The sequence below is a fragment of the Alligator mississippiensis genome, chromosome 7, assembly GCF_030867095.1.
Source record: "Alligator mississippiensis isolate rAllMis1 chromosome 7, rAllMis1, whole genome shotgun sequence".
NCBI lineage: Eukaryota > Metazoa > Chordata > Crocodylia > Alligatoridae > Alligator > Alligator mississippiensis.
The window spans coordinates 10,778,305-10,799,148 of record NC_081830.1 but is presented as its reverse complement, the minus strand read 5'-3'; the positions used below and the strand labels follow the sequence as shown (position 1 = coordinate 10,799,148).

Below are 20,844 nucleotides of genomic sequence, written 5' to 3'. Positions count from 1 at the left end.
ACACAGAGGAGCCTGCTTGGAGCTGTGCCATGGCAGAGCCACAGCTCCTGCGGCTGGGATGATTGCTGTAGTTTTGGTCACAGACCCTGCCTTCCTCCCCGTTGGCCACAGAGGGAGACCCCCCCCTCTCCCATAAGTCCCAAACAGAGTCTGGCTTTTCTGAGTGGCTCGGGAGTTTATTTCAGTGGCTGTGGGTGTGGGGCGTGAGCGCGCGGCCCTGCTCCTCAGTCTTCCTTCTCGTCACCATGGGTGATGATGTAGCACAGGGATTTGTAGTCGATGTTGCCAGAGACGTCGATGGGCGTCACCGCGAACATCTGCTCCACCTGGCGGAGGGTAGGGGTGAGTCTCAGCAGGGCCCAGGCAAACGCACATGCATGCTTCTGCCCCGCAACACCAACTCACACTGACACACACACGTATATGTGCACAGGCACAAATGCACGCACACAACACAGCTCTGTCATAGGGAACTCCGTGACACACATTGCACACACATGTGCCAGTCCTTCCTCCCTCCTTCTTTGCCCACATCTTCCAGCCCAGGCTCAGGCTCCACAGAGGATCTGTGCTATGGGCTGCCTGACCCACAGATACATGGCATTGGCCATGCTCTGCCCTTCCAGGATATGTGCAGATGCTGTCCTGCACCTCTGCCCCTCACCTGCCTGGTATTGGCCTCCCTTGGCTCCACACTCCAACTTGCTCAGCCCAACAAGCCCCATCGGTGGTGCCGGGGAGAGAGGTACCGCACCCAGGGGAGCTCTGTGCAGCACCCGGGCCCTCTCCATGTACCTGCTCCACTTCTACTCCACCAGATAGGACCCAGGGATCATCTCTCCTGCTGCCCCTCTCCTCCTGCTCTACCAAGCAGTGGTTGGTAAACAGGACTCCTGGGTTCTTCCCTGACTTTGCCCGGGACTTGCTGTGTGCCTCAGTTGCCCCATTACTCTGGAGGGGGTGGAACAGCTGCCCTGGGTCCTCAGGGCAAGGGAACATGACCAAGGGACCTCTAAAGCATCCAGTATGTTCAAGCCCCTCATCCTACACCCTGTAAATAACAGGTGAAGCCTGCCACAAGCCATCTAGTTCAAGGCTTGTGCAGCAGATTAGGGCTGGGCCTCACCAGGCACCTGATAGGGGTCAGGAGCTCGCCCGGGCAGGGGAAGGAGCCCTTGGAGGGTGCAGAAAACCTAGCTGGGTTGCTGCAGTCATGCTGGGTCAGGAGCAAGGGTGGTCTCACCTCCTCTGGGGAGAACTTGTCAGCCTGGGTCAGCAGGAGCTGCTTGAACCTGCCAAGGAAACAGGAGGTGGGTGAAAAGGCATAGAGTCCCCCAAGACTGATCACTGGAGAGGCCTTATGCTGCTCAGGCTGCCATGAGGCCCCTCTGAGCCTGGCCCTGACAGTGGAGATCCCCAGGGCTGCCTGTCAGTGGTGCCAAGCAAACCCAGAGCAGTGGGTTCCCACCCCCACAGGGCATCAGGCCCAAAGGGGCCTAATTGAGAGGCTGCGTGGTACCAGCCTAGCCCTTCCCCTTGGCCCCTGACTCACTCGTTCTTGTTCACCGTGCCAGTGCCATTGGGGTCGAAGAGCTTGAAGGCGTTGAGGATGGATTCCTCCGGGTCCGTGCCTGCAGAGGCCCATGCCACTGGCTCAGACAGGGGTCCTATGGTGAGGGGGGGCATCCTCCCAGTTCTCCCCCATGCCCTGCTCCTCTCCGCAGGACCTCATGCTCCTAGCCCTGCCCTCAGTGTGCCTGGCCAAGCCCAGAAGTGCCAGGGACCTTCCCACACCCCCACAAAAGCCACCTCTCAGGGCAAAGCCAGGCCCTGTTGCTGGGCAGGTGGGTGGCTAGGATGCCCCAGGGCAGGAGACCCAGGCTGCACTGGCAGGATAATGCCTGGCAGGGAGGGAAGGTTTGTTTTTTTGCAACTTTCAGGCTCACTCAGGGCTCCTCCAAGCAGGGGAATTTGCCCCCAGCTGGGCCTGGTTCCCTGGTTTGTCTGGCTGCTGCCCCCCAGCCCAACAGGACATGGGCATTTGCCCAGCTTGGGGTGGCTGCATCCTGGTTCCAGGCTTCCCAGGACCTGGCTTCTGCCTGTTGGTTTCCAGTGCCCCAGTCTCTGCTTGCCTGGTCCTACTGCCCAGGGGTTACAGCCCTGCCCTGCACAGAGCGTGCTCAGCCCCAGCAGCAGACAGTGGCTATCAGGGATCACTATCAGAGGTTGATGACGCCATGTGGCCCCCGCTGGCCCCTGCCAGGCCACAGCTGACTCACCGTTGAGCTTCTCTCCAAACAGCGACAAGAAAACTGTGAAGTTGATGGGTCCCTTGCCTTCCTTCAGCATCTCCTCCAGCTCCTCGTCCTTCACGTTCAGTTTCCCTGGAGGGAAGGAGGCCAGGGTGAGAGGGGCTTGGTGGGGGTGGGTGCAGGAAAGGTCAGGGAGTTTGTGTCCCCTGGAGCCCCGGTGCCCTGGGCAGAGCACGGTCTGAGCTGGGCTGCCAAGGAGGAAAGAAGTTGGTGTGTTGTTATGACATTACAGGCAAGAAGTCGTGGGATGCCAAGTGCTGCAGAGCCCTGGGGATAAGGGGCTGCTATCAGGGGCTGATAAGGCAGCAGCAGGGGGAGGAGGTGGGTGTCTTCAGAGCAGCCAGTGCACCTCCCAGCCCCAGGCATCCTCCCCTCCCATCTCGGCTATCTTTAGGCTGCCTGCATTATGCACCCCAGCACCAGCCCTGAAGTGGGCGAGACTCTGCTGCGATCCCTCCCTGGTCACCAATGAGTGGGACCTTGGTCCTGGCCAGGGGCTGAGCACAGGTACTCACCCAGCTGGGAGTACGTCTCCTTCAGGTCTGATTTGGTGATGATGCCATCACGGTTCTGGTCGATGCAGCTGAAAGCCTGGGGGTGACACGTGAGTCAGCCCCAGGGAATGGGCCTGGGTGTGAGCCCCTCCCTGCCCTCCTAGGCTCGGACCCCAGTGCTGCATGCCGGGCCGGGAGCTCCAGATCTGCTTGGGCAGACCCCTAAAGCTCCAGCTCCAGGAGAAGGGGAACCTCAGCATGGCCGCACTGAGCATCTTGGCAACAGGTTCTTGCCCTGGTCTCTGCCCTAGTGCTCCACGCACTGCCCGGGGCCCTGAGGATTGAGTGCAGTGAGCCGCGGCACCCTCACCTCCTTGAACTCCTGGATCTGAGACTGCTCAAACATGGAGAAGACGTTGGAGGAGCCCCTCTGCACACGCTTGGCCGCGGCCTTGCTCCGGGTCCCAGCCTTCCTACTGGCCTGTGGAGGAAAGAGCTCTGAGAGCATGGGAAAGCCAGCTCCCTTCCAGGGTAGAACCAATCAGGGCCCAGGGAATCCTGCCCCTAATGGGATAGAACCAACCAGAGTGTGGAGAATCCCACCACTACAGGGGAGAGCCAGCTGGAGCACAGGGAATCCAGTTGTGTCAGAACCAATTAGGATATTGGGGATCCTGCGACTGCCAGGGGAGCCCCTAAGCCTGCAGGGAATCCATCAGGCTCCCAAGATCAGCCAATCAGAGCATGGGGAATCCTGCTGTTGTTTCATTAGGGCCAATCAGACCCTGCTGTGTCTGAACCAATCAGCAGATCAGGAAAACCAGTAGTACGGGGTCTGCCTATTGGAGTGCAGGGGATCCTTCTGGTCCCCAAGACTCAGAGCCAATCAGAGCACTGAGTGCAATGCAATGGTAACAAAGCATTAGCATGGCAGGCAGCACTACGGGGCAGGGCATGGGCTGAGCTGAGGGGCTCTCAGCCCCCTTCCTTGTGCACAGCCGGCCCTCAGAAGACAGGACTCCCCCTCGGAGCAGACCTACCTGCTCCAGCCAGCAGCCGCGAGCGCAAGACACTCACCATCCTGCCACGTGACTGTCTCGGTACCTCAGCCGTGAGTGGCAAGGGCAAACTAGGGTTATATACCACAGCTTATCACCCCAACAGCTAAATTAGGAGCAGGACAGGACAACAGCTCCAAACTTGGCAGTCCCAGCCCGGGATGATAAGGGCCGGATGACAGCAACATTCCAGCCGACAGGGCCGAGAAGCCCCCTTTCTCCCTGCTTGAGTGCCGGCAAAGAGTCCCAGGCTCCCCGCACTCCCAGTCTCCCTCCCTTGGGCCATTCCAGTGTCCCCAAGGCTGGGTTTTCATCCCAAGGGGTACAAATACCTTCAAATCCCCTCCATTTTTCCTGCATTTTCAGGGCCCAGGGGAAATGTCATGTCTGGCTCCCAATGATGTCTTTGGGCTCTGACTTTGACTATTCTGGGGTCAGCGGAAACACCATGGCTCCGGCTTTGGGTTTTCCTCCTCAGACTGGGTGCAGAGATGTCTAGCACACTCATCCGTGAGCAAGCATAAAGCGCCTCATAAATCCAAGCCATGCTGAAGCGAATGCCAGTCAGGGCCTCTGGCTTAAAGCTCTAATACTCTTTTGAATGGAACTTGTGGTTGAAATCAAACGATTTCCATAGAAAAATGGCTCTTTTCCCTGAACTGGCATGTCTTAATGGAAACCCACTGGAAGATAGTTTCATGGGGACCGTGGGGGCCTGGGCATAGGTAGCCCAGTGCTGGGGACATGCACAGGCCGCGTACGGCTGCCTCTGGGGCTCAGTGGGTGGCGTGGGGGTAGCAGTAGGATTGAGGCTGCTGGGTGGCACAGGGGCTCTGAGGGCTGGTGCCAGGCAGGAGTCGTTCAGCCCCTCTTATCTTCCCTGGTGTCAGGAGGATACATCACACGCCACGGCACTGACGCACATCTGACAAGACAGCACACGGCTCATGTTGTGAATCAGGTTTATTATATCATGTCAGCACATGCCGTGGCATCCCGCCCCGTCCCCTCTCCACCTGCCTTCTTCAGAGACCTGGAGAGCCTCATCCTTCCTGCAAGCTGGACTCTCTCAGTGGGAAGCCTGCTCAGGCACCTCTTATTATGCAGGGAGAGCCATCTCCTGTGCCCCGAGACTGTTAGCAGCTGTGCCCTGGGGACAAGCCCCCAGCAGCAGCAGGACACCCTGCAGGGCTCAGCCTGGACCATGGATGGGTGCCTCACACCCCGCAATGCCACTGCTGCCAGCAGCTCCCTGCATCCCGTGGCCTTCTCAAGAAGACTCAGCTAGGTAAAGCTGGGGTGCTGCATTGTCACAAGGGCACAGGCGGCAACACTGCAGTCTCCTCCACTGTGAAGCAGAATTCCCTTGAGATTCCCAAACTATTTGCTTGGCAGGGAGGGGGTCACTTCTTAGCAAGACAGTGGGACCCTAGGGCTAAGCACCCCAGGTCACCTCAGCTTCCCTTTAAATCAGCTGCCCCTGTCAGCTGGAATGCCCCTGCCCTCCTGCTAACCATGAGACCCAGGCTCCAAGTCCATCCTAAGAGCCTGAGCATCCTTCAGGCCCTTCAGGCCAAGGGAGACAGAAACTTTGCTTGCTAGCAGGGATGTGCAGAGAGCAGAAGACGAAGGAGCTGACCTGAAATCTCATGTGGAGTCAACGTCAGGGCCAGGAATGGCTATCACACCTCTTTGAGGTCCATAGTAGCATCCGCTGACCCTCCCTGTCCCAGGGAACACATCAGATGCCAGCAGGATGCCATGCTGTGGGTGGCCGAGGCATGAGTTCCATGGCAAAACTAAATCTAATCACGCGCCGGTGGGCATAATGTTGTGCCTAGCAAGCAGCTGAGCCTGAGGCCCATTTTATTCGTACTTACAATGAATTGGAAGCCCTGTGTGTCCAGCTGAAGTGTCACGGGCAGAGTGTGGGTGTGGACATGCACAGATGAGAGTGGCACACGGGTATGTCTGGGTATGTATGTGTGTGTGAGTGTGTGCCCCTGAGCTGAGTGGCGTGGTGCAGGGGATGCATGCACGCCAGGGAGGATCTCAGACGAGCTGTTTGCAATGCGTGTTGGAGGTACTGCGTGGACCTGGATTCTGGGCATGTTGGCATGCCACGCATAGACAGAGAATGGCAGAGGACATATTTGCATGTGGCTTTGTAACAGCAGCAACACTGGACCTGTGGCTTGGAGGTATTAGCCTGGAAAACCCCTTCCTGCAGCAGGGAGCATGGAAGGGATGTCTGTGTGTGTCTAACGCTGAGCAGAGGACAGGCCTTGGACGGCTGGCTTTACCTGGGGTGGAGGACCCTAACAGACACAGCCCTGCCAGCTCCCCCTGGGAGCAACTAAGGGCTAACTTGGAGGGAGCCAGGATGCCTGCTATATTCTTGCTCCTGATAGAAGCAGGCTCACCCAGAGCCAGGCCAGACGGGAAGCCCAGGGAGAGAACAGACAGCCGGGGGTAATGCTATCCTACATCCTTCCTTGCCAAAGCCCTGGGATTCTACTGTGGGGCATGGGCCCTGCCTGCCACCCTCAGGGGGCTGGGATCTCCCTGCCGTCACACAATCCCTCCCAGGCATGCATCAGAATCAAGGCCCTGTGTCTTCTTCCAGCTGTCGTGGGCAGTGCCAGCCCCCCCACACCCTGTGCCAGCCAAGGGCTCTGCACACTGGTGCATGCAGAGGAAGGGAAGAGCCAGAGCTAGATTCCTGGGCATACCTGAGGATGGGAAGGGGGCAGCTGTGGGCACAAAAGGCCAGTAGGTCAAGGAGGGGGCTCCTAAGGGTACCTCTGTAAGCAGGCATGGTCCCTTCCTGGGGGGTCAGGCCACAGCTGGGCGAGAGGGCCCTGTGAGGGCAAGGGGTTAGGGAGGAGCCATGCTTCCTGCCTCAGGTTCGGAGGCACAGGGGACCATTCCCTGCCTGGCCTCATCCTGCCTCCAGCCAACTCAAGAGAGGTGGTCATTCAAACCCAATAGAAACAGAGGCCCAGGGCCCTGATTGGCTGAGAGAAGCTAGATCTATGACCGCCACTCATGCTGATTGGCCATGTCTGATGGATCCTTTTCGTGCACTGAGCCAATCAGAAGAGGGTGGTTGGGTGAAGCCCTGCCCCTGCTGTGCCCCACAAACCAACAGCAGGAGGAGATCTCCACGGTTATGGCGTGAGCCTGGCTCGGAAGCAGCAAAGGAGGGAATAGGGGCAGCGAGGGGAGAGGCTGAACCTGGCGTGGTGAGCGCATGGTGCAGAGCAGGCTGGAGGCGGGTGGATATGCTGGGCTGGAAAAGGCTTCTCCCCCTTCCCACTGGGTACCTCTCCCTCATTGTCTCTCGGCTCTGGGGAGTGCTCTAAAGAACTCAAGAGGGAGCCATGTCCCAGGCGTGGCCTCTGCTGCCGTAGTCCTTAGGTCAATCCCCGCTCACCCCCTCAATGGCCAATCATGCAAGCCATTTTGCACGCTGCAGCTGAAATGAGGGCGGCCCCCCGGCCACTGCCCTCCTCCGACTGGATGAAAGTGATGTCACAGCCAGGCGTGAGCTGCCGGACAGCCGCGTGAAACCGGTCCTTGAAGCTGGAGAGAGACGGAGAAGGAGGGAGTTAGGTCCAGTGGTCTCACCAGCTCTCACACTGCTGGCTACCATCTGGAGCAGCTGGGAGATGCTCCATGCTTCCAAATATCTCCTGGGGAAGATGGCACCCTACAATAATCCCACAGGGCTGGAAGAGACTGTGAGGGTCAACTAGCTCAACCCCAGCCCACAGAGGCAAGATGCACTGTTCCAGACTGATGCCCATCCAACTGAAGGACACTCCCCCTCTCCCTTGGGCAGCTTGGCCCCTGGCCCCACTGCTCTTACAGCTTAGGGTTTGCACCCTATCAGCTTGCTGCAATTTGCTGTCTGGAAACCCTCTGCTCTGAGACCAACAGCTGCAGAGGCATGGAAGGAGCCAAGGAGATGGTGCACAAACTAAAAAAGGTTTATGGGGGGCTGTCTGTCCCTCCCAGGCTCCTCATGTGGTCTCACCTGGGGTGGAGCTTGTAGACAGAGCCATCAATCCCCACCGTAATCTTGAGTGTGTCCTGGCTTCGGCTCTCACGCATGCGGTTAATGACACCAGCCAGCCCGGCTGAGCACATCTGGGCGGCTCGTGTGGAGACACTTTCACATGCCATGCGCACGATGTCACAGTCTGTGACTGTGGGCAGCAGCTCAAACGCCGTCAGGATGTTGTAGATCTGCTTGCGGTCCCCGCAGTCACTAGGGCCGGGGAGGGAGAGAGCCAGTCAGGGGCCCTTGCCATGGAACAAGGTCCCTCGATGCCATGAGACAATGGCAGGGAGCAAGGGGAGAGTTGGGAGCCAGTGACAAAAGCCCAAGGAAGGGTGCAGGAGTCATTCCCATGCTTGACCCCAGCACCCTCCTTCCTGCTAATGAATCCCCAGCAAGGACCCATCTGTTCCCCGTGGACCTCCCAGTGCTTTACCCAGGAGATGAGTTGTCTTCTTGTCATTTTCATCACTAATTGATTAGAGGCTTAATCAGGTATGTCCTGAGGTGCAGAGGCCAAATAGCTCTGGGTATGGAGCCCAGACCACTTAAGTGCCAGCCCAGAGCATGGCCTACCAGCTTCAAGGCATAGGGTGGTAATGTGGGGACACAAGAGCCTGAGTGTTGCCCAGGCCTGTGTTGTCCCCTCTACTCCATCAGTTCTCCTACCTCTGGGGAATTCCAAGACCCCTCCCCAGCCTGCCCTGGGATGTCAGCAGGCTATTAGGGTGCAAGGTGGCAGCAGTGGAGCCCCCTGTACCTCTCAATCTGTGAGACAAAGCGGCTCTCAAAGGCACCCCTGGTCTTCAGCTTCTCCGAGGCCTCTCCGTTGAAGAGCAGGTTCTCATTGACCAGCTTGAGCAACACCAGCCGCACAATCTCCCCCATGTACTTCCCGCCAATGATCTTCTCATAGCTGGGCAGGAACAAGGGCAGCAGTCAGGGCAGTGAGGACGGGCTTCCAGGCACGCTTGCCCACCACCCATGTCAACACACCTGTCTGCCTTCCACTGCCTAGAACAGCAGCAGCACTGCATCTGCAGCGCTCTCCTGACAATCTCACCAACTGTGCTGAGCAGTGCTGTGTTGGACCCAACCCCACCCTCTACAGAGACCTCATTGTATCTTCACTCCCTCTGGAGCTAGTTATGGAAACACTGAATTAGGCATGTGTCATTGGGGAAGACAGGATATCCTGGGGATATGATAACAGTCTCCTGATATTTGAAAGGCTGCCATCAAGAGGAAGAGCATCTAGTCTCCCTTGTCCCAGAGACCAAAGCACAAAGCAGTGGCTGGACATTGCCACAGGATAGAGGTGGATTAGGTCTCAGGGAAAACTTCCTTACTGCTGGGACAGGCAGGGGAGCAGACTGCACAGGAGAGGGATGGAGGTCTCCCTCACTCTTGATTTTCAACTAGGGGCTGGATAAGCACTAGGCAGGGATGACTGAGGAACAGCTGCATTTGTGACCCCTGAGGTCCCTCCTAACTTTAGAGCCCTTTGGGATTATGAGACCTCTAGGCATGCAAGCCAGCACTGTGGAGGGTGAGTTTCCTTTCCACCCCTTCATGCAGACACCACACCACAGTTCAGCATGCCCAGATCCTACTGTAGGAACCACAATCCTCTTATCCTATATCCTTATCTCATTCCATTGTGGAGGTACCCCAGCCTTGTTGCCTTCACTACTTTGTTAGGAAGTCCAGAGCACAAGTAAGTGCAGAGGGTGTGGACCAGCCAGTTTCTGAGTGTGTAGAAGGCCCACGTTTCAGTGCCTGTGGATGTGCGTGGTGGGGCGGGCCCATGTGCGTTTGGATGTACACTGGAGTGTGTTACGTGGTGGGGACTATGCACGCAGGCAAGCGTTTGCTGGGGCACTCATGGCGTGTGTGACGGAGCCATCCAGCTGAGGCTGCTCTCCCCGGAGATTAATGGCCTGATAATAGAGGCTAATTTTGTGTGAGCACCAGGAAAACAACCTCTTTTGCTCTTTGCTGGGCTCTGCACATTTTCTGGGCAGCAAACACTGGCAGTGTGTTAGCCAGCCACCCCCTGGCTCAGGCCTCAGCTTTGGGGCAGGAGAAAGAGGGAGTTGCATTAAGAGACCCCCCTCTGAGCTCCCACTGACAGGAGGCAGAGCGACAGCCCCCACAGCACAGAGACGCGCGACCCGAAAGCAGCGAGCAGCAAGGTGAACTGTATCTGTCATATTCCTTACAGCTGCTGACCGGGGTTAAGTGAAGTCTCGTCCACCACACGGTCGTACTCCAGGAGGAACTCGTCCAGCTCCCCCGAGGCCCCAAAGGCACCCCACTCAGTGTTCACGCACATCCGGCCCTCGTTGCCCTCCACCAGCTCCACGTTGTGCATCTCTTCCATGTAGCAGGCATTGCAGCCTGTCCCTGCCAGAGGGAAAGAGAGACTGTGTTAGTCATGCAGGGTAAGGGGGAGCAGGGGAAGCCAAGCTCTGTAAAGGGTGGCTGTGTCTACCCTGGGACCGAGGGCTGACCATCAAGTCACTGATCTGGACTCTGAACCCCTGTAGTCAACCTCCACAGAGTATCTGCCTGGCTGTGGGAGCATGGCTCAGCTTCCAGCTTCCAGCATGTGACTCCTCCTCATGGGGAGGGGGGAGAAGTGTATGATAAATTAGCCCTGTACCTTCCCCCAAATGCCACTCCCGTGCCCTTTCTCTGCCTGATTAGCTGCTTTACTTTCTGCTTCCTTCCCTGTGTCCCCTGTCCCATCGGTTGCTTTGCTTTCTGTTCACTGCCCTAGCTACTCCTCTACTGCCTGTCCCCTCCCCAGTCAGCAATGTGCCACACACAGAGGCTGCTGGTGTCACTCCTGGCACTTGTGCCATGAGTTAGGCAACCCTGTCCTGACACATGTTTGGAATTCACTTGGATCTCCAGGTCTCACCCATAACGCCCAGTTTCCAGACATCTGGCCCCTCTGTACCCCACTTCCCATCTCTGCTGTCCAAAAGGAGAGAGTTGCCCGCTGACTGAGTCCTAGAAGGGCCCCATAAGGGACCTTGGGATAGAGCGTTGTGCCATGCTGGAGAAGCAAGCTGCAGTGTGGGCAGCCAGGGTGCAGGCTGCAGGACACCACGGTGATGGAGATGAGAGTCATGCCTGGCTCAGACCTCAATGGCATCCCTAATCAGTGGGGTGGGCAACACTCAGATCCTCTTAAAGGTTCCCAAGCACACAGGAGGCAGGGCCCAGTGCCTCGTTCCCCGCTCAGCCATCTCATCTCCAGAGGGTGCGCTCAGAGGTTGCACCCAGGCTCTGGCCTATGCACTGCACTGTTTATCACCCAAACAACAGATTCAGGTCACTCCCAGAGAGCACAATCGGTCTGCCCGGGCCAGACCTGGCACGTGGCTTGCACTTAATACCAAGAGACTTGTTGCTCCTAGGGGCTGCCATCTCAGCAGTTCAGTGCCGTATTAGCATCACATGGATCAGCGGGCACACACACGCACTGTTTTCCAGCACCAGCTGTCCAATGGGGGGGGGGGGGGGGGGGGACCCAACTAGCACGTCACGGACGCTCTGACCCATTTTCCAGTCGCTTCCTTCTCTCTGGAAGGGCTGAGCTCTTCCTTGCCAGCAGCATGATCCATTTGTTATGATGCCTTGCCTGTGAAGGCCATGGGAATGTCTCTCCCAGAAATCCTTGAGGATCCCAAGGGCTTTATCTTCATAGAAATCATAGAGAAGTTAGGCTAGAAGTGACCTCCAGAAGTCACATCCAGTCCAATTCCTGCCTGAGTCAGGATCATCCCATCCAAACCATCCCAGACAATTCATAATTTAACCTGTTCAGGAAATCCTGACACAACACAGATCCCACACCCAAACCTGCCACAGGTAAAGCAGGGAGACCACAGCAGCCAATGTCCTACCACAACTCCAGCTACAGAAGGCGGCAAACCACTCCACTCCACACCCCAAGTCCGTACCAGTCTGACCAGGGGGTAAAATTCCTTCTTGACCCTCAATGCAGCATTGGCCTGACCCTAAGCAGACAGCAAGACCCTCTAGCCAGGACCCAGCTTTAGTCCCAGCAGGAGCACTGGCACAGCCGAATCGCCATCCCTAGTCTTGGCTGCAGCCAGCACCCAATGCCTCTGAGGAAGACTTAAAAATATCCTGAGACATGTAGCAGAATGGGAGGGTAGGGGACAACCAGAAAAGCCCAGAAATCTGGGAATTACCTACGATAGAAAATAGGCATTGCTACACCTAGATCATCCCCGACCAGTGCCTATCCAACCTCTTCCTGAACCCTCCAGGGATGGAGAGTCCACAACTCCCCTGGGCGTCTATTCCACTGCCTCGCTGCTCTAGGACGTGGAGGATGTATATTCTAATAGCACCCGGGAGCCTCAATCATGGGCCATCCCTAAAAGCAACAATCTCCACCTTCCTGTAGTACTAGCCTTCATGACCATAACTAATAACTAACTAACTATTATTGGGGCCAAACTAGAGTTGAACCTAAACACAGAGGAATGGGATACTGCAAAATACAGCTATCAGTGGCTTTTGGAACAGCGATTTAGGCAGCTTTGTTTTATATGGCTTTTTCCTTTCCCTGGCTGTGGTGTAGTAGGTTTTTCCTTGGAATATTGCTACTTCAGGTCTCAGTCTTAGAGCAAAGACCCCGAGTCTTAGTGGCATTGAATGAGCATGGGCATTTATCGTTGTGCTTTAGACAGCTTCAAGGAGCTCTCCCTACTCCTGGATGTTTATGGCTTCAGCTCTGTGACACTGCCCCTGAGACAAATCGTTGCATTTATGGCCCATTTGATGACGCTCTGGGTTTGCCACCTCCATCAGTTGAGGTCTCTGAATTTGCACAGCCAAGCTTGAATCTGGAACTCCAGCTCCGATTTCTCCAGCTTGCAAACAGAAGCAAACCTTCATGCAAACAACATGGGGCCTGACAGACCCCCTTCCTGTGATGGCAGCAGCCAGCCCTGAGGCCTCCTGCTTAGAGCTCCCCTACTCAGTGCTGGGGTTTGTCAAGACTTCTCAAACTCCTCTGCAGGGACTTGGAGCTTGCCAGACTCTTCCCACAGAACATGCCCGCAGCTCCTCAAAACCAACAGGGGCTGCCTGGGAAGGGTGGAAGTCATGGCAGAGAACTCTAGGTTCTCTAGGGTCCCAGCTAGCAGGCATGGACTTCTCAGGAGGTGACTGCTTAGCACCATTGGCTTGGAAAGCAAACACGGACCCAACAGAGGTCAGGAGCAAGGGTCAGCAGGACTTGCTCGCTGATGTGGAAAGCCAGTCGATGCAGCAATCTACACCACCAGGCAGAGACTTCCCATCCATGGGGCAGACTGCCGAGAGCCCCGTGGCCTTGGGGAGATTTAGGAGCTTTGAACTCCTGCTCAATGCACCTCCAGTCATTAGCAGAGATTTCCATCTGGAATCAGATTTGTTCTCACTGCCTGCGATGTGTTCGACACTCGTTTCATCCCCGTCCTCCACCTCCCAGGTGTCCTGTGCGTCTGGAGGGTGGGAGCCACTGCCCTGTGTGGGCGGCTGATGAAGGGGAAGTATGGGCTGCTGAATAAGGGGATGATGGAGACGACATCCTTGATACCTCTGTGGGAAGCCCCACCTCTAAGGAGTGACATCACAGTGCTGACCAATCTGCATCACTTGTCCTTCTGACATCGCTTCTAAGAACACAGTGACATTACTTCAGAACCCCTGCATTGAGGGGACCTGGCCGATAGAGCAGCCTGTGGGCTGCTGGCTCCAGCTCCAAGACAAGCTCACCTCTGATGCTGATGAAGTGAAAGGAAGTCAGGCTGGCCCCTGGCAAGCAGTGTTTGTCCAGGCTGAGTGTTGCTAGTGTGAAAGCCCCAGCTGGCTCCATCACTGCCGATGCTAGTCATAGATATTCTGATACAGCGGGGAGGAGGATGCAACACCTCATCGACACCTATCGTGGCTGGGTGGGATGAGCCCACTGGTCCCCACCAATGGGGGGTTCCAGGTGGGTGCACACAGTGGGAGCCAGCTTTTATTCCTTCAGCAGGACATCTCAGCGCTTTTGCAAGTCCAGAGCTTCCAGCCAACCAGTCCAGAGCAGGCAGATAGCACAGCCCTTCCTGCCCTGCCTGCCAGATGGCTACCACAGCCATTTCCAAGGATGAGGCCTCCCATTGCCCAGAGTTGCTGATAGGACCCTGCCAAGCCCCTGTGATGGCACTACTGGGAGTCAGCTGAAGACAAATAAATCAAGGGCGGGAAGTGGCTCCCCACCTCTGATGGATGTGCTGCCCTCCCTGCCCCCGACCCCTGTGCTGGAAGGGGTGTCCAGGTGGTCAGGAATCTTACCCACTATCATGCCAACCTCACAGCGGTGATCTTCATAGTAACAGGAGATCATAGTGGCAACTGTGTCATTGACCATGGCAACGACATCCATCTCGAAGTCCTGCAGAGAAGGACACGAGAGAGAGAGTCCATGATGTCCAGGACAGAGGCCAGGGAAGAAGAGGCGTGGGCTATGGGGTAGGGTCTTGCTGCCAGGAGGGAGTCCAGGGAAAGCTGGGGCTGCCCTACAGATGCACGCATGGCAGCTACCGACACTCCTGTACAACCAGGCTATCCATGGATCTTAGAGGCCTCCTCCCATGGGCACACTGTGCCTCAAGCAGCCCCATGGTGTGATACCCATCTCAAGAGAACCTTACAAGCCTCCTCACCCCTCGTCTCTTGATGGCATCTCGCAGGAGCCCCACAACATTGTTCCCTTCAGCTCCTGAAGCCTTGAAGCCCTTGGTCCAATTCAGGAGGATTCCCTGTGGGGCCAGAGGGAAGAAGGGTTAGGACAGGGCACTGCAAAAGAGAGGGAGATGCAGAGACCACAGCCATCTGTCCTGGGACATCCGCATGTGCGTGGAGCATTCCCAGCATGGTCCTTGCTTCCAGGCAGTTGTGGCTCCCTGCATGGGCCAGGTTTGGAGTTGGAAGGGCAAGAGGATGCAAGTGGGGATCAAAGGGGGGCTCACATCTGGACAAAGATGCCAGCCCAAGAGGAGGTGGCTCTGGGTCTGGAATGCAACATGCAGGTGTTGGTGGCAGCTCCGTGGCACCAGGTAGGGCCAGGCATTGCAGCTGAAACATTCCCTGTACCAAGTCCTTCCCTATGCCCCATCTACAGCCTCCTGCAGCCTGTGCTGTCCCAAGGAGCGGCCCAGTCAAGTGCAGGGCAAGACCTCACCTTGTCAATATCCTCATGCCGGACAGGGAAGGAGAACGTGAAACCCAGTGGCAGCTTCTTGTGCTTCATCTGATGCTTATCCAAGAAGTCAGAGATGCATTCAGAGATGTAGTCAAACAGCTGGAGGAGACAGGGCTGAGTTCAGTGCAGGCTCTGCTGGGCTACTGAACCTATCTTCAGCTTGCCCAACCCCAGTGCCTCCTGGGGCCAAGACAGCAACAGCACCTCTGTGGGGCAGGGGACACATACTACACTGGCTCCATACTGCTGTACCCAGCGTGTCGCAACTGGCTCAGCTCTCCAGAGGCCAGGCACTGTCTTTCCCTTGGACACTGCCACTGTTCCGGTGGCTGTACATTGAAAACCACGCCATCTATGTGAGATTTCTATAGTGCAGTGTTGCAGAGGCTGCGGTCGCCCACGAGAGGGTGCCCTCCTCCTCCTCCAGCCCATGCAACCTGCATGTCCCAACAGCCAGGCTTGCAGAACCCCTGGCACGGCTCCCATCCACTGCTATGGCAGCCTCAAGCCCTGGTGCTGGCACAGCTGGACATGGCTTCACCTCACCTCTGCTGAGCCCATGTGGGCAGCTCTGTTCCCACATGGAGGTACAGGTGGGGTTGATGCCAGTGAGGGAAGACCTCAGCCCCAAGCCCCATGCTCTGTACCCCGTTGGTTCCTGTTGGACATGTGGGGGTTGGAAGCAGGACTCCTGGGCTTGCTGAGGGTAAAGCAGAGTTGTCTGGGAAGGGTGAACAGCTCTGAGCTGGGCAAGTACCTAGAGCACTTGGTGGTCTATACAATGGCGTGGGTGGGGACCACAACTGATGTGGGCTGTGGCTGGGATGCAAGTGGACCCAGCTGCCTGGAGACTGGGAGAAGAGGCCATGTGAGTAGCAAAAAGGAAAAATTAGGTTGCTACGGCCTGCAAGGTCTGGGTTGTGAGGAGGAAAAAAAACCCCTGCTAGTGACCTCCATCCTCTTCCATCCCCCACAAGGTCTAAGGGCCTGGTTAGCACAGCTCATCCACGCATTTGTTCAAATGACACACATCGTTATTGCCTCTTTCCAGACACCCACTGAGTAGAAGTATTAATAAGAGGGCAGATAGGAGTGCTGTTCAGGATGAATGCAATCAGGGCAGAAAAGCAAAATTATATCAGGGGCAGCTTGAATAGCTACAACATGGCTTCAGCTTTGTTCCACACTGAAAGGGTCAGCTTTGACAAGTGGGAAGAAGGCAAAGAAGACCCAGAAGCAGCCTCCTTTTGCTCTGGGTCGCCCCAGCCTCATTGATGGATTTCTTGGACTTTTTATCCGCACTCACCATTTCCGCTGTCCCGGTCATGGCATCCTCTGGGATGGAGTACATCTGGTGCTTGGTCTTCACCTTCCACTGCCCTTCCTCACCCTCTCCCACCTTCACCAGCATCACCCGGAAGTTGGTGCCCCCAAGGTCCAAGGAGAGGAAGTCCCCAACCTCTGCAACACCAGAGGAAATGGGGCCTAGCTCAGAAGGGATCCTTAGCCAGCAGCCGTGATCCCCGCACGCAGGTGGAAGCAGAGAAGCTGCAGCGCAGTGTTGGGAAAAGGGGGTTAGCAAGCAATAGGCTGAAATAGCTACAAATCCTCCCCTTCCCTGCTAGCTCTGCTCTGTTCTCACAGCTTCCACGTGGAGAAGAGCCATTCCAGATGTCTCCGTCAGCCACGCTCTAAGAACGTGCAGTCAAGGAGGATGAACAGGCATCAGGTCAAATGAGCCAGAGATGGGAGAGGGTCCATGATCTGGAGATCCAGAATGGGCATCTGTTTAGAAGATCTCCTCCAATCCAATCACAAGTAAGTGGGCTGCACTTGGGAAATCCCTTGTGTTATGCAAGAGGCAAGGCTAGAGGATCACACCCACCCCTTCTGGCCCTGGGATCAATAACTCTACTGACCATGGTGTCAGTCAGGCCCACCACCCTTTCTCCAGGCCCCGTGGGCTTTGTAACTGAGCTACTAAACCATTTCTTGGCAAATGCAAGCTTATAAAAAGAAGAGACTACAGAATCCCAGTCTGCCATATGCTGGAGCATAAGTATTTAAAGAGCTATTGAATCATCGTTGTGCTGTGTTTCTGCAGCACCTAGTCACCAGCTGCTGCACAACAGCCTCTGAGGCACTACAGCAGTGATAAGTTGTAGGTGATGGTTAAAAAATTGCTGTTGGAACCTTTCTGCCTGGAGGCTGGAAAAAGGCTTGATTCCTGCATTAGAAACCTGGAAAACTTCAGGTCCAAGTGTTCCCTCCCCAAAAGAAGCTGTGGTGTTTTACCAGAAAATAATCCCTGAAAAACCCCAAGCATCAGATTTTGTTGGCTGAATTTTCCCCAGAAATGTTTCAGTCAAATGCAGTTTCACTGTATGTTTGCAAAAAAAAAAGGTTATTGAGTAATAAAACAAAAAGAAAGTGCTTCCTGGCCACACAGTTGTGGTGTCATTTGAAAAACAAAAGGCAACATTTTTCAGAGAGAGAAAAATCCCCTTCTCTGGGTGTTTACTACCCTTCATGAGTCACAGGTGAACCTCCCTGTATGAAGAAGTTCATACCGCATTGTCTCACAGACAACACAGCCTGGAATATAAGACACACTTTGTTTTCAAAAGGCAAAATGAAGAAAAAAATAATCTTTCTTGGTAGTGAGTGAGTAGCAGCTGCCTGCCGGGAGCAAGCCGAGCCTGCTCATTGCTCTGCTCCCTTTCGATTGCTGCAGACGTGACTTTCACTTTTGCCCAGCAAGTGGCAAAAACTGCCCTTGCTGTATCTCTCGCATATAATGCACCCTCCAATTTTCAGTTTTTGGCTTTTGAGGGAAAGGTGCATGTTGTGTATGAGAAAATATGGTAGCTTAGAAGTGTTGCTTGGGAATCCAAGCTTGCAAACAGGACCCTCCTTGCTGCTATAATTGTCCATTTTCCAGGCCCAGCCGCTTCTCTTTGGAGGGTCCAGCTGGGCCCAGTTTGGCCAAGGTCTATAACCTAAGCAAATGAAACTGACCCTCCAATGTGAATTCTTGCTACCACCTGCTCCAGCATCACGTGTGATGCCGACAGACCTCCCTCCATGGTGGTTGTAAGCTTCCTTCTGCTGCCTGGGGGAATGGGATTTTCCAGTGACCAAGGAGATAGCATAGCAGACGAATGTCGTGGCTACTGGTACTGTAGGGGCAGGGATCTGCTGGCTGGGCATGGCTCAGAGCAGGCTAGCACAGCTCTGCCCCTGCTGACTGCCCAGAGCTATAGGCATTGGTCAGGCATGGCTGCCACCCGAGGCAGCAGAGTTTGCAAGCAAGTTACCAGACACTCTAGACCAGGGGTGGGCAATTATTTCGGGCGGAGGGCTGCATACTGAGTTCTGGCAAGCCATCGTGGGCCACATGACAGGCAGCCAGTGGCAGGTAAATATTAATTTTCTAAATTTTTAGGGGCCCTGTGGGCCAGATAAAATGGCCTGGTGGGCCACATCTGGCCCGCAGGTTGCATTTTGCCCACCCTTGCCCTAGAGTGACGATGGAGGGGTCCATGGAGTGACTTAGAGTGACCTGGAAGGGAAAGACATGGAGAACCAGGTTCTCTCCAATGGAGGAAGGCAGCCTGGGAAGCAAGAGGTAAGAGCCTAGACCATGGCTTCCCTGCCAGTGGGCTGCCACATTACCTGAGCCCTCGGGTGTGGAGCGTACATAAGTGGGCAGCATTTTCACAGAGGCTTCCTTGTGCGTCTCCAGCTTGAGACCCCGGTCCATCTCTTTCTGCATGCGGTACATCACCTTCTTCAGGTCTTCCTCCTTCAGCCTGAACTCGGACAAGATCTGCTCCACCTGGAACCAGAAAGACACCAGTGAGTGCCTGGGAGGGGAGAGGAGCAGGGGAGCCAGAGACCAGGGCTTGGGGAGGGTGCAAGGAAGTGTATTCCTGGAGTAGGGGCTCACCTCTGTGATACCCCTTGGTCTCAAGCTGGGGGGTGCTGAGCAGCCTCTTATGTCATTCTTCAACATGAAGCTGGCCCATTCCTGTGCATTGGGGCCCAGAAGTAGGATGTGTTGGTCCCAACCCATCCCAGAGAGATGCCTGCCCTGCCTCTGCTTGGACAGCAGGGCCCACCACCCTTTTGGGCAGTTCACATCATTGTCCTGCTGCTCTTGTACAGCATGGATGTCTGAAGGGAGCAGAGAGGAAGCCAGGAATCTGACTGCTGCCTGTGACACCAGCTGAACTCAGCTGGATGAGCGTAGGCCAGGGATTGAGCCCTCCTGGCATTGGAAGAGATGTGAAAACCAAGTAAGTGTGGCAAGTTGGTCTGGGTTTCACACTGTCCAGGCCTTAGGCTCTCATGTACTGCAAGGAGGTGCCTAATACAGGAGACAGTATAAACTCTCTCACACTAATGCCACGGGCTCTCAGCATCACAAATGTCTGCTTCCATCCTGAGGGGCACGTTGAAAGTGCAGCTTGCCAACTGAATAGCCTTTGGCAGGCTCATCCCTCTTGGAGTCAAGGCAGGGTCTGGCTGTTGTGCATTTCTGCAGATCCCATCCTAAGAAAATGGCTTCTTTATACCCTTTGGAGCCAAGGCCTTCTGAATGGGGCCACAAGCAGGGCCGTGACACTGAGAAGCTAGTGCTGCAGACCTGGACTCCCTGCTTGGGGTTGTGTTGTCTCTGCAGGGTGCAGCCAGCAACCTGCCCCCCAGACATTCCCTAGCCACATCTCTGTCCCACAGATGCTCACCTTGACTGGAGACGAGGAAGCAGCCATCTCAAGGGGGCCCAAAGTCTCAGTCCTTCTCTGCAGAAAATTAGGCTCCCATTTAAAGTATCTCTATACCTTCCACTTCTCCTGAGAGAATGAATCCTCCCCAGTGACTTGGTCCTGGGCAGTCACAGCAGCTCCCCCAGCTAAAGCATCATGGACTCAGCTGGGGGGTGAAGGGACTCAGATGCCACGAGGGACCTTGTGAATGACATGAACCCTCTGTGTCAGGGCAGTACAAGCCCCCAGGAGAGGCTGGTATAGGGCATCAATGGTCTGAGAAAGACACCAGTGGCTTGTCCCCAGGGCAACCCAGTAAATGTAGATCAGTGCCGGTAGAAGGCCAGGCTGGCAGCTCAGTCCCACCATGGCTCTCAGCTGAGCTCGTGCTGATATTCCCCAACCAGGGGACTTGGGGCAGGCCCCTTGGGTGCAAGGGGCAGAGTCACCCCATGATTTGTGTGTCTTCTGTAGGTTCCATCCAGATGGATGTCCTCAGGTGGGCTGTTCAGCACTTGGTCTATTGTCCCGTCACAAACTCTTTTATCCCCTGAAATCATCACTGTGAATCTCAACTCCTCCCTCTGTTTGAGCCAAGCTGCAGGTGCCCTCCTCACACAGGCATACGCTCAGTGATTCACACCCACCTGACTGCTCTATATTTACCCTCACAATCCCACGTCATCTCTGTTTGGAACTGTTCCACTCTCCCGCACTTCCTACAGGTCAGTCTTCCCTGCGGGTGGATCTGTTCGCCTCACAGCACAAGGACAGGGTGGGAGCTGGGGTTGGCCAAAGGGTACTGGCCTCTCTAACAGGTGCATCATTGCCTTGAGGCCCGCCCCAGCTGTTTCTGTACATTGCATGCA

At 55.7% G+C, this 20,844-nt stretch overlaps 2 protein-coding genes across 3 annotated transcripts; both read right to left on the bottom strand.

Moving 5' to 3' along the window:
* Positions 1-161: 161 nt before the first annotated feature.
* Positions 162-3,949, bottom strand: MYL7 (myosin light chain 7). 2 transcript variants are annotated; one of them, XM_059730533.1, is made up of 7 exons: positions 3,884-3,949; positions 3,177-3,287; positions 2,828-2,903; positions 2,280-2,384; positions 1,553-1,631; positions 1,244-1,292; positions 162-326 (listed from the first exon to the last, which is right to left on the bottom strand). In XM_059730533.1, exons 1-7 carry the CDS (start codon positions 3,884-3,886, stop codon positions 225-227), a joined length of 525 nt encoding a protein of 174 aa, XP_059586516.1. In that variant the 5' UTR covers positions 3,887-3,949; the 3' UTR covers positions 162-224. The 2 variants fall into 2 exon arrangements, with proteins under 2 accessions (XP_059586516.1, XP_059586517.1); XM_059730534.1 differs by having other exon boundaries at positions 3,847-3,902.
* An 882-nt stretch (positions 3,950-4,831) lies between these two features.
* On the bottom strand, positions 4,832-20,660 carry GCK (glucokinase). The gene is made up of 10 exons (XM_059731686.1): positions 20,623-20,660; positions 18,882-19,072; positions 16,513-16,667; positions 15,186-15,305; positions 14,668-14,763; positions 14,297-14,396; positions 10,150-10,333; positions 8,688-8,843; positions 7,904-8,137; positions 4,832-7,449 (listed from the first exon to the last, which is right to left on the bottom strand). The coding sequence occupies exons 1-10, from the start codon at positions 20,658-20,660 to the stop codon at positions 7,305-7,307; spliced, it is 1,419 nt and encodes a 472-aa protein (XP_059587669.1). The 3' UTR covers positions 4,832-7,304.
* Positions 20,661-20,844: the final 184 nt, after the last annotated feature.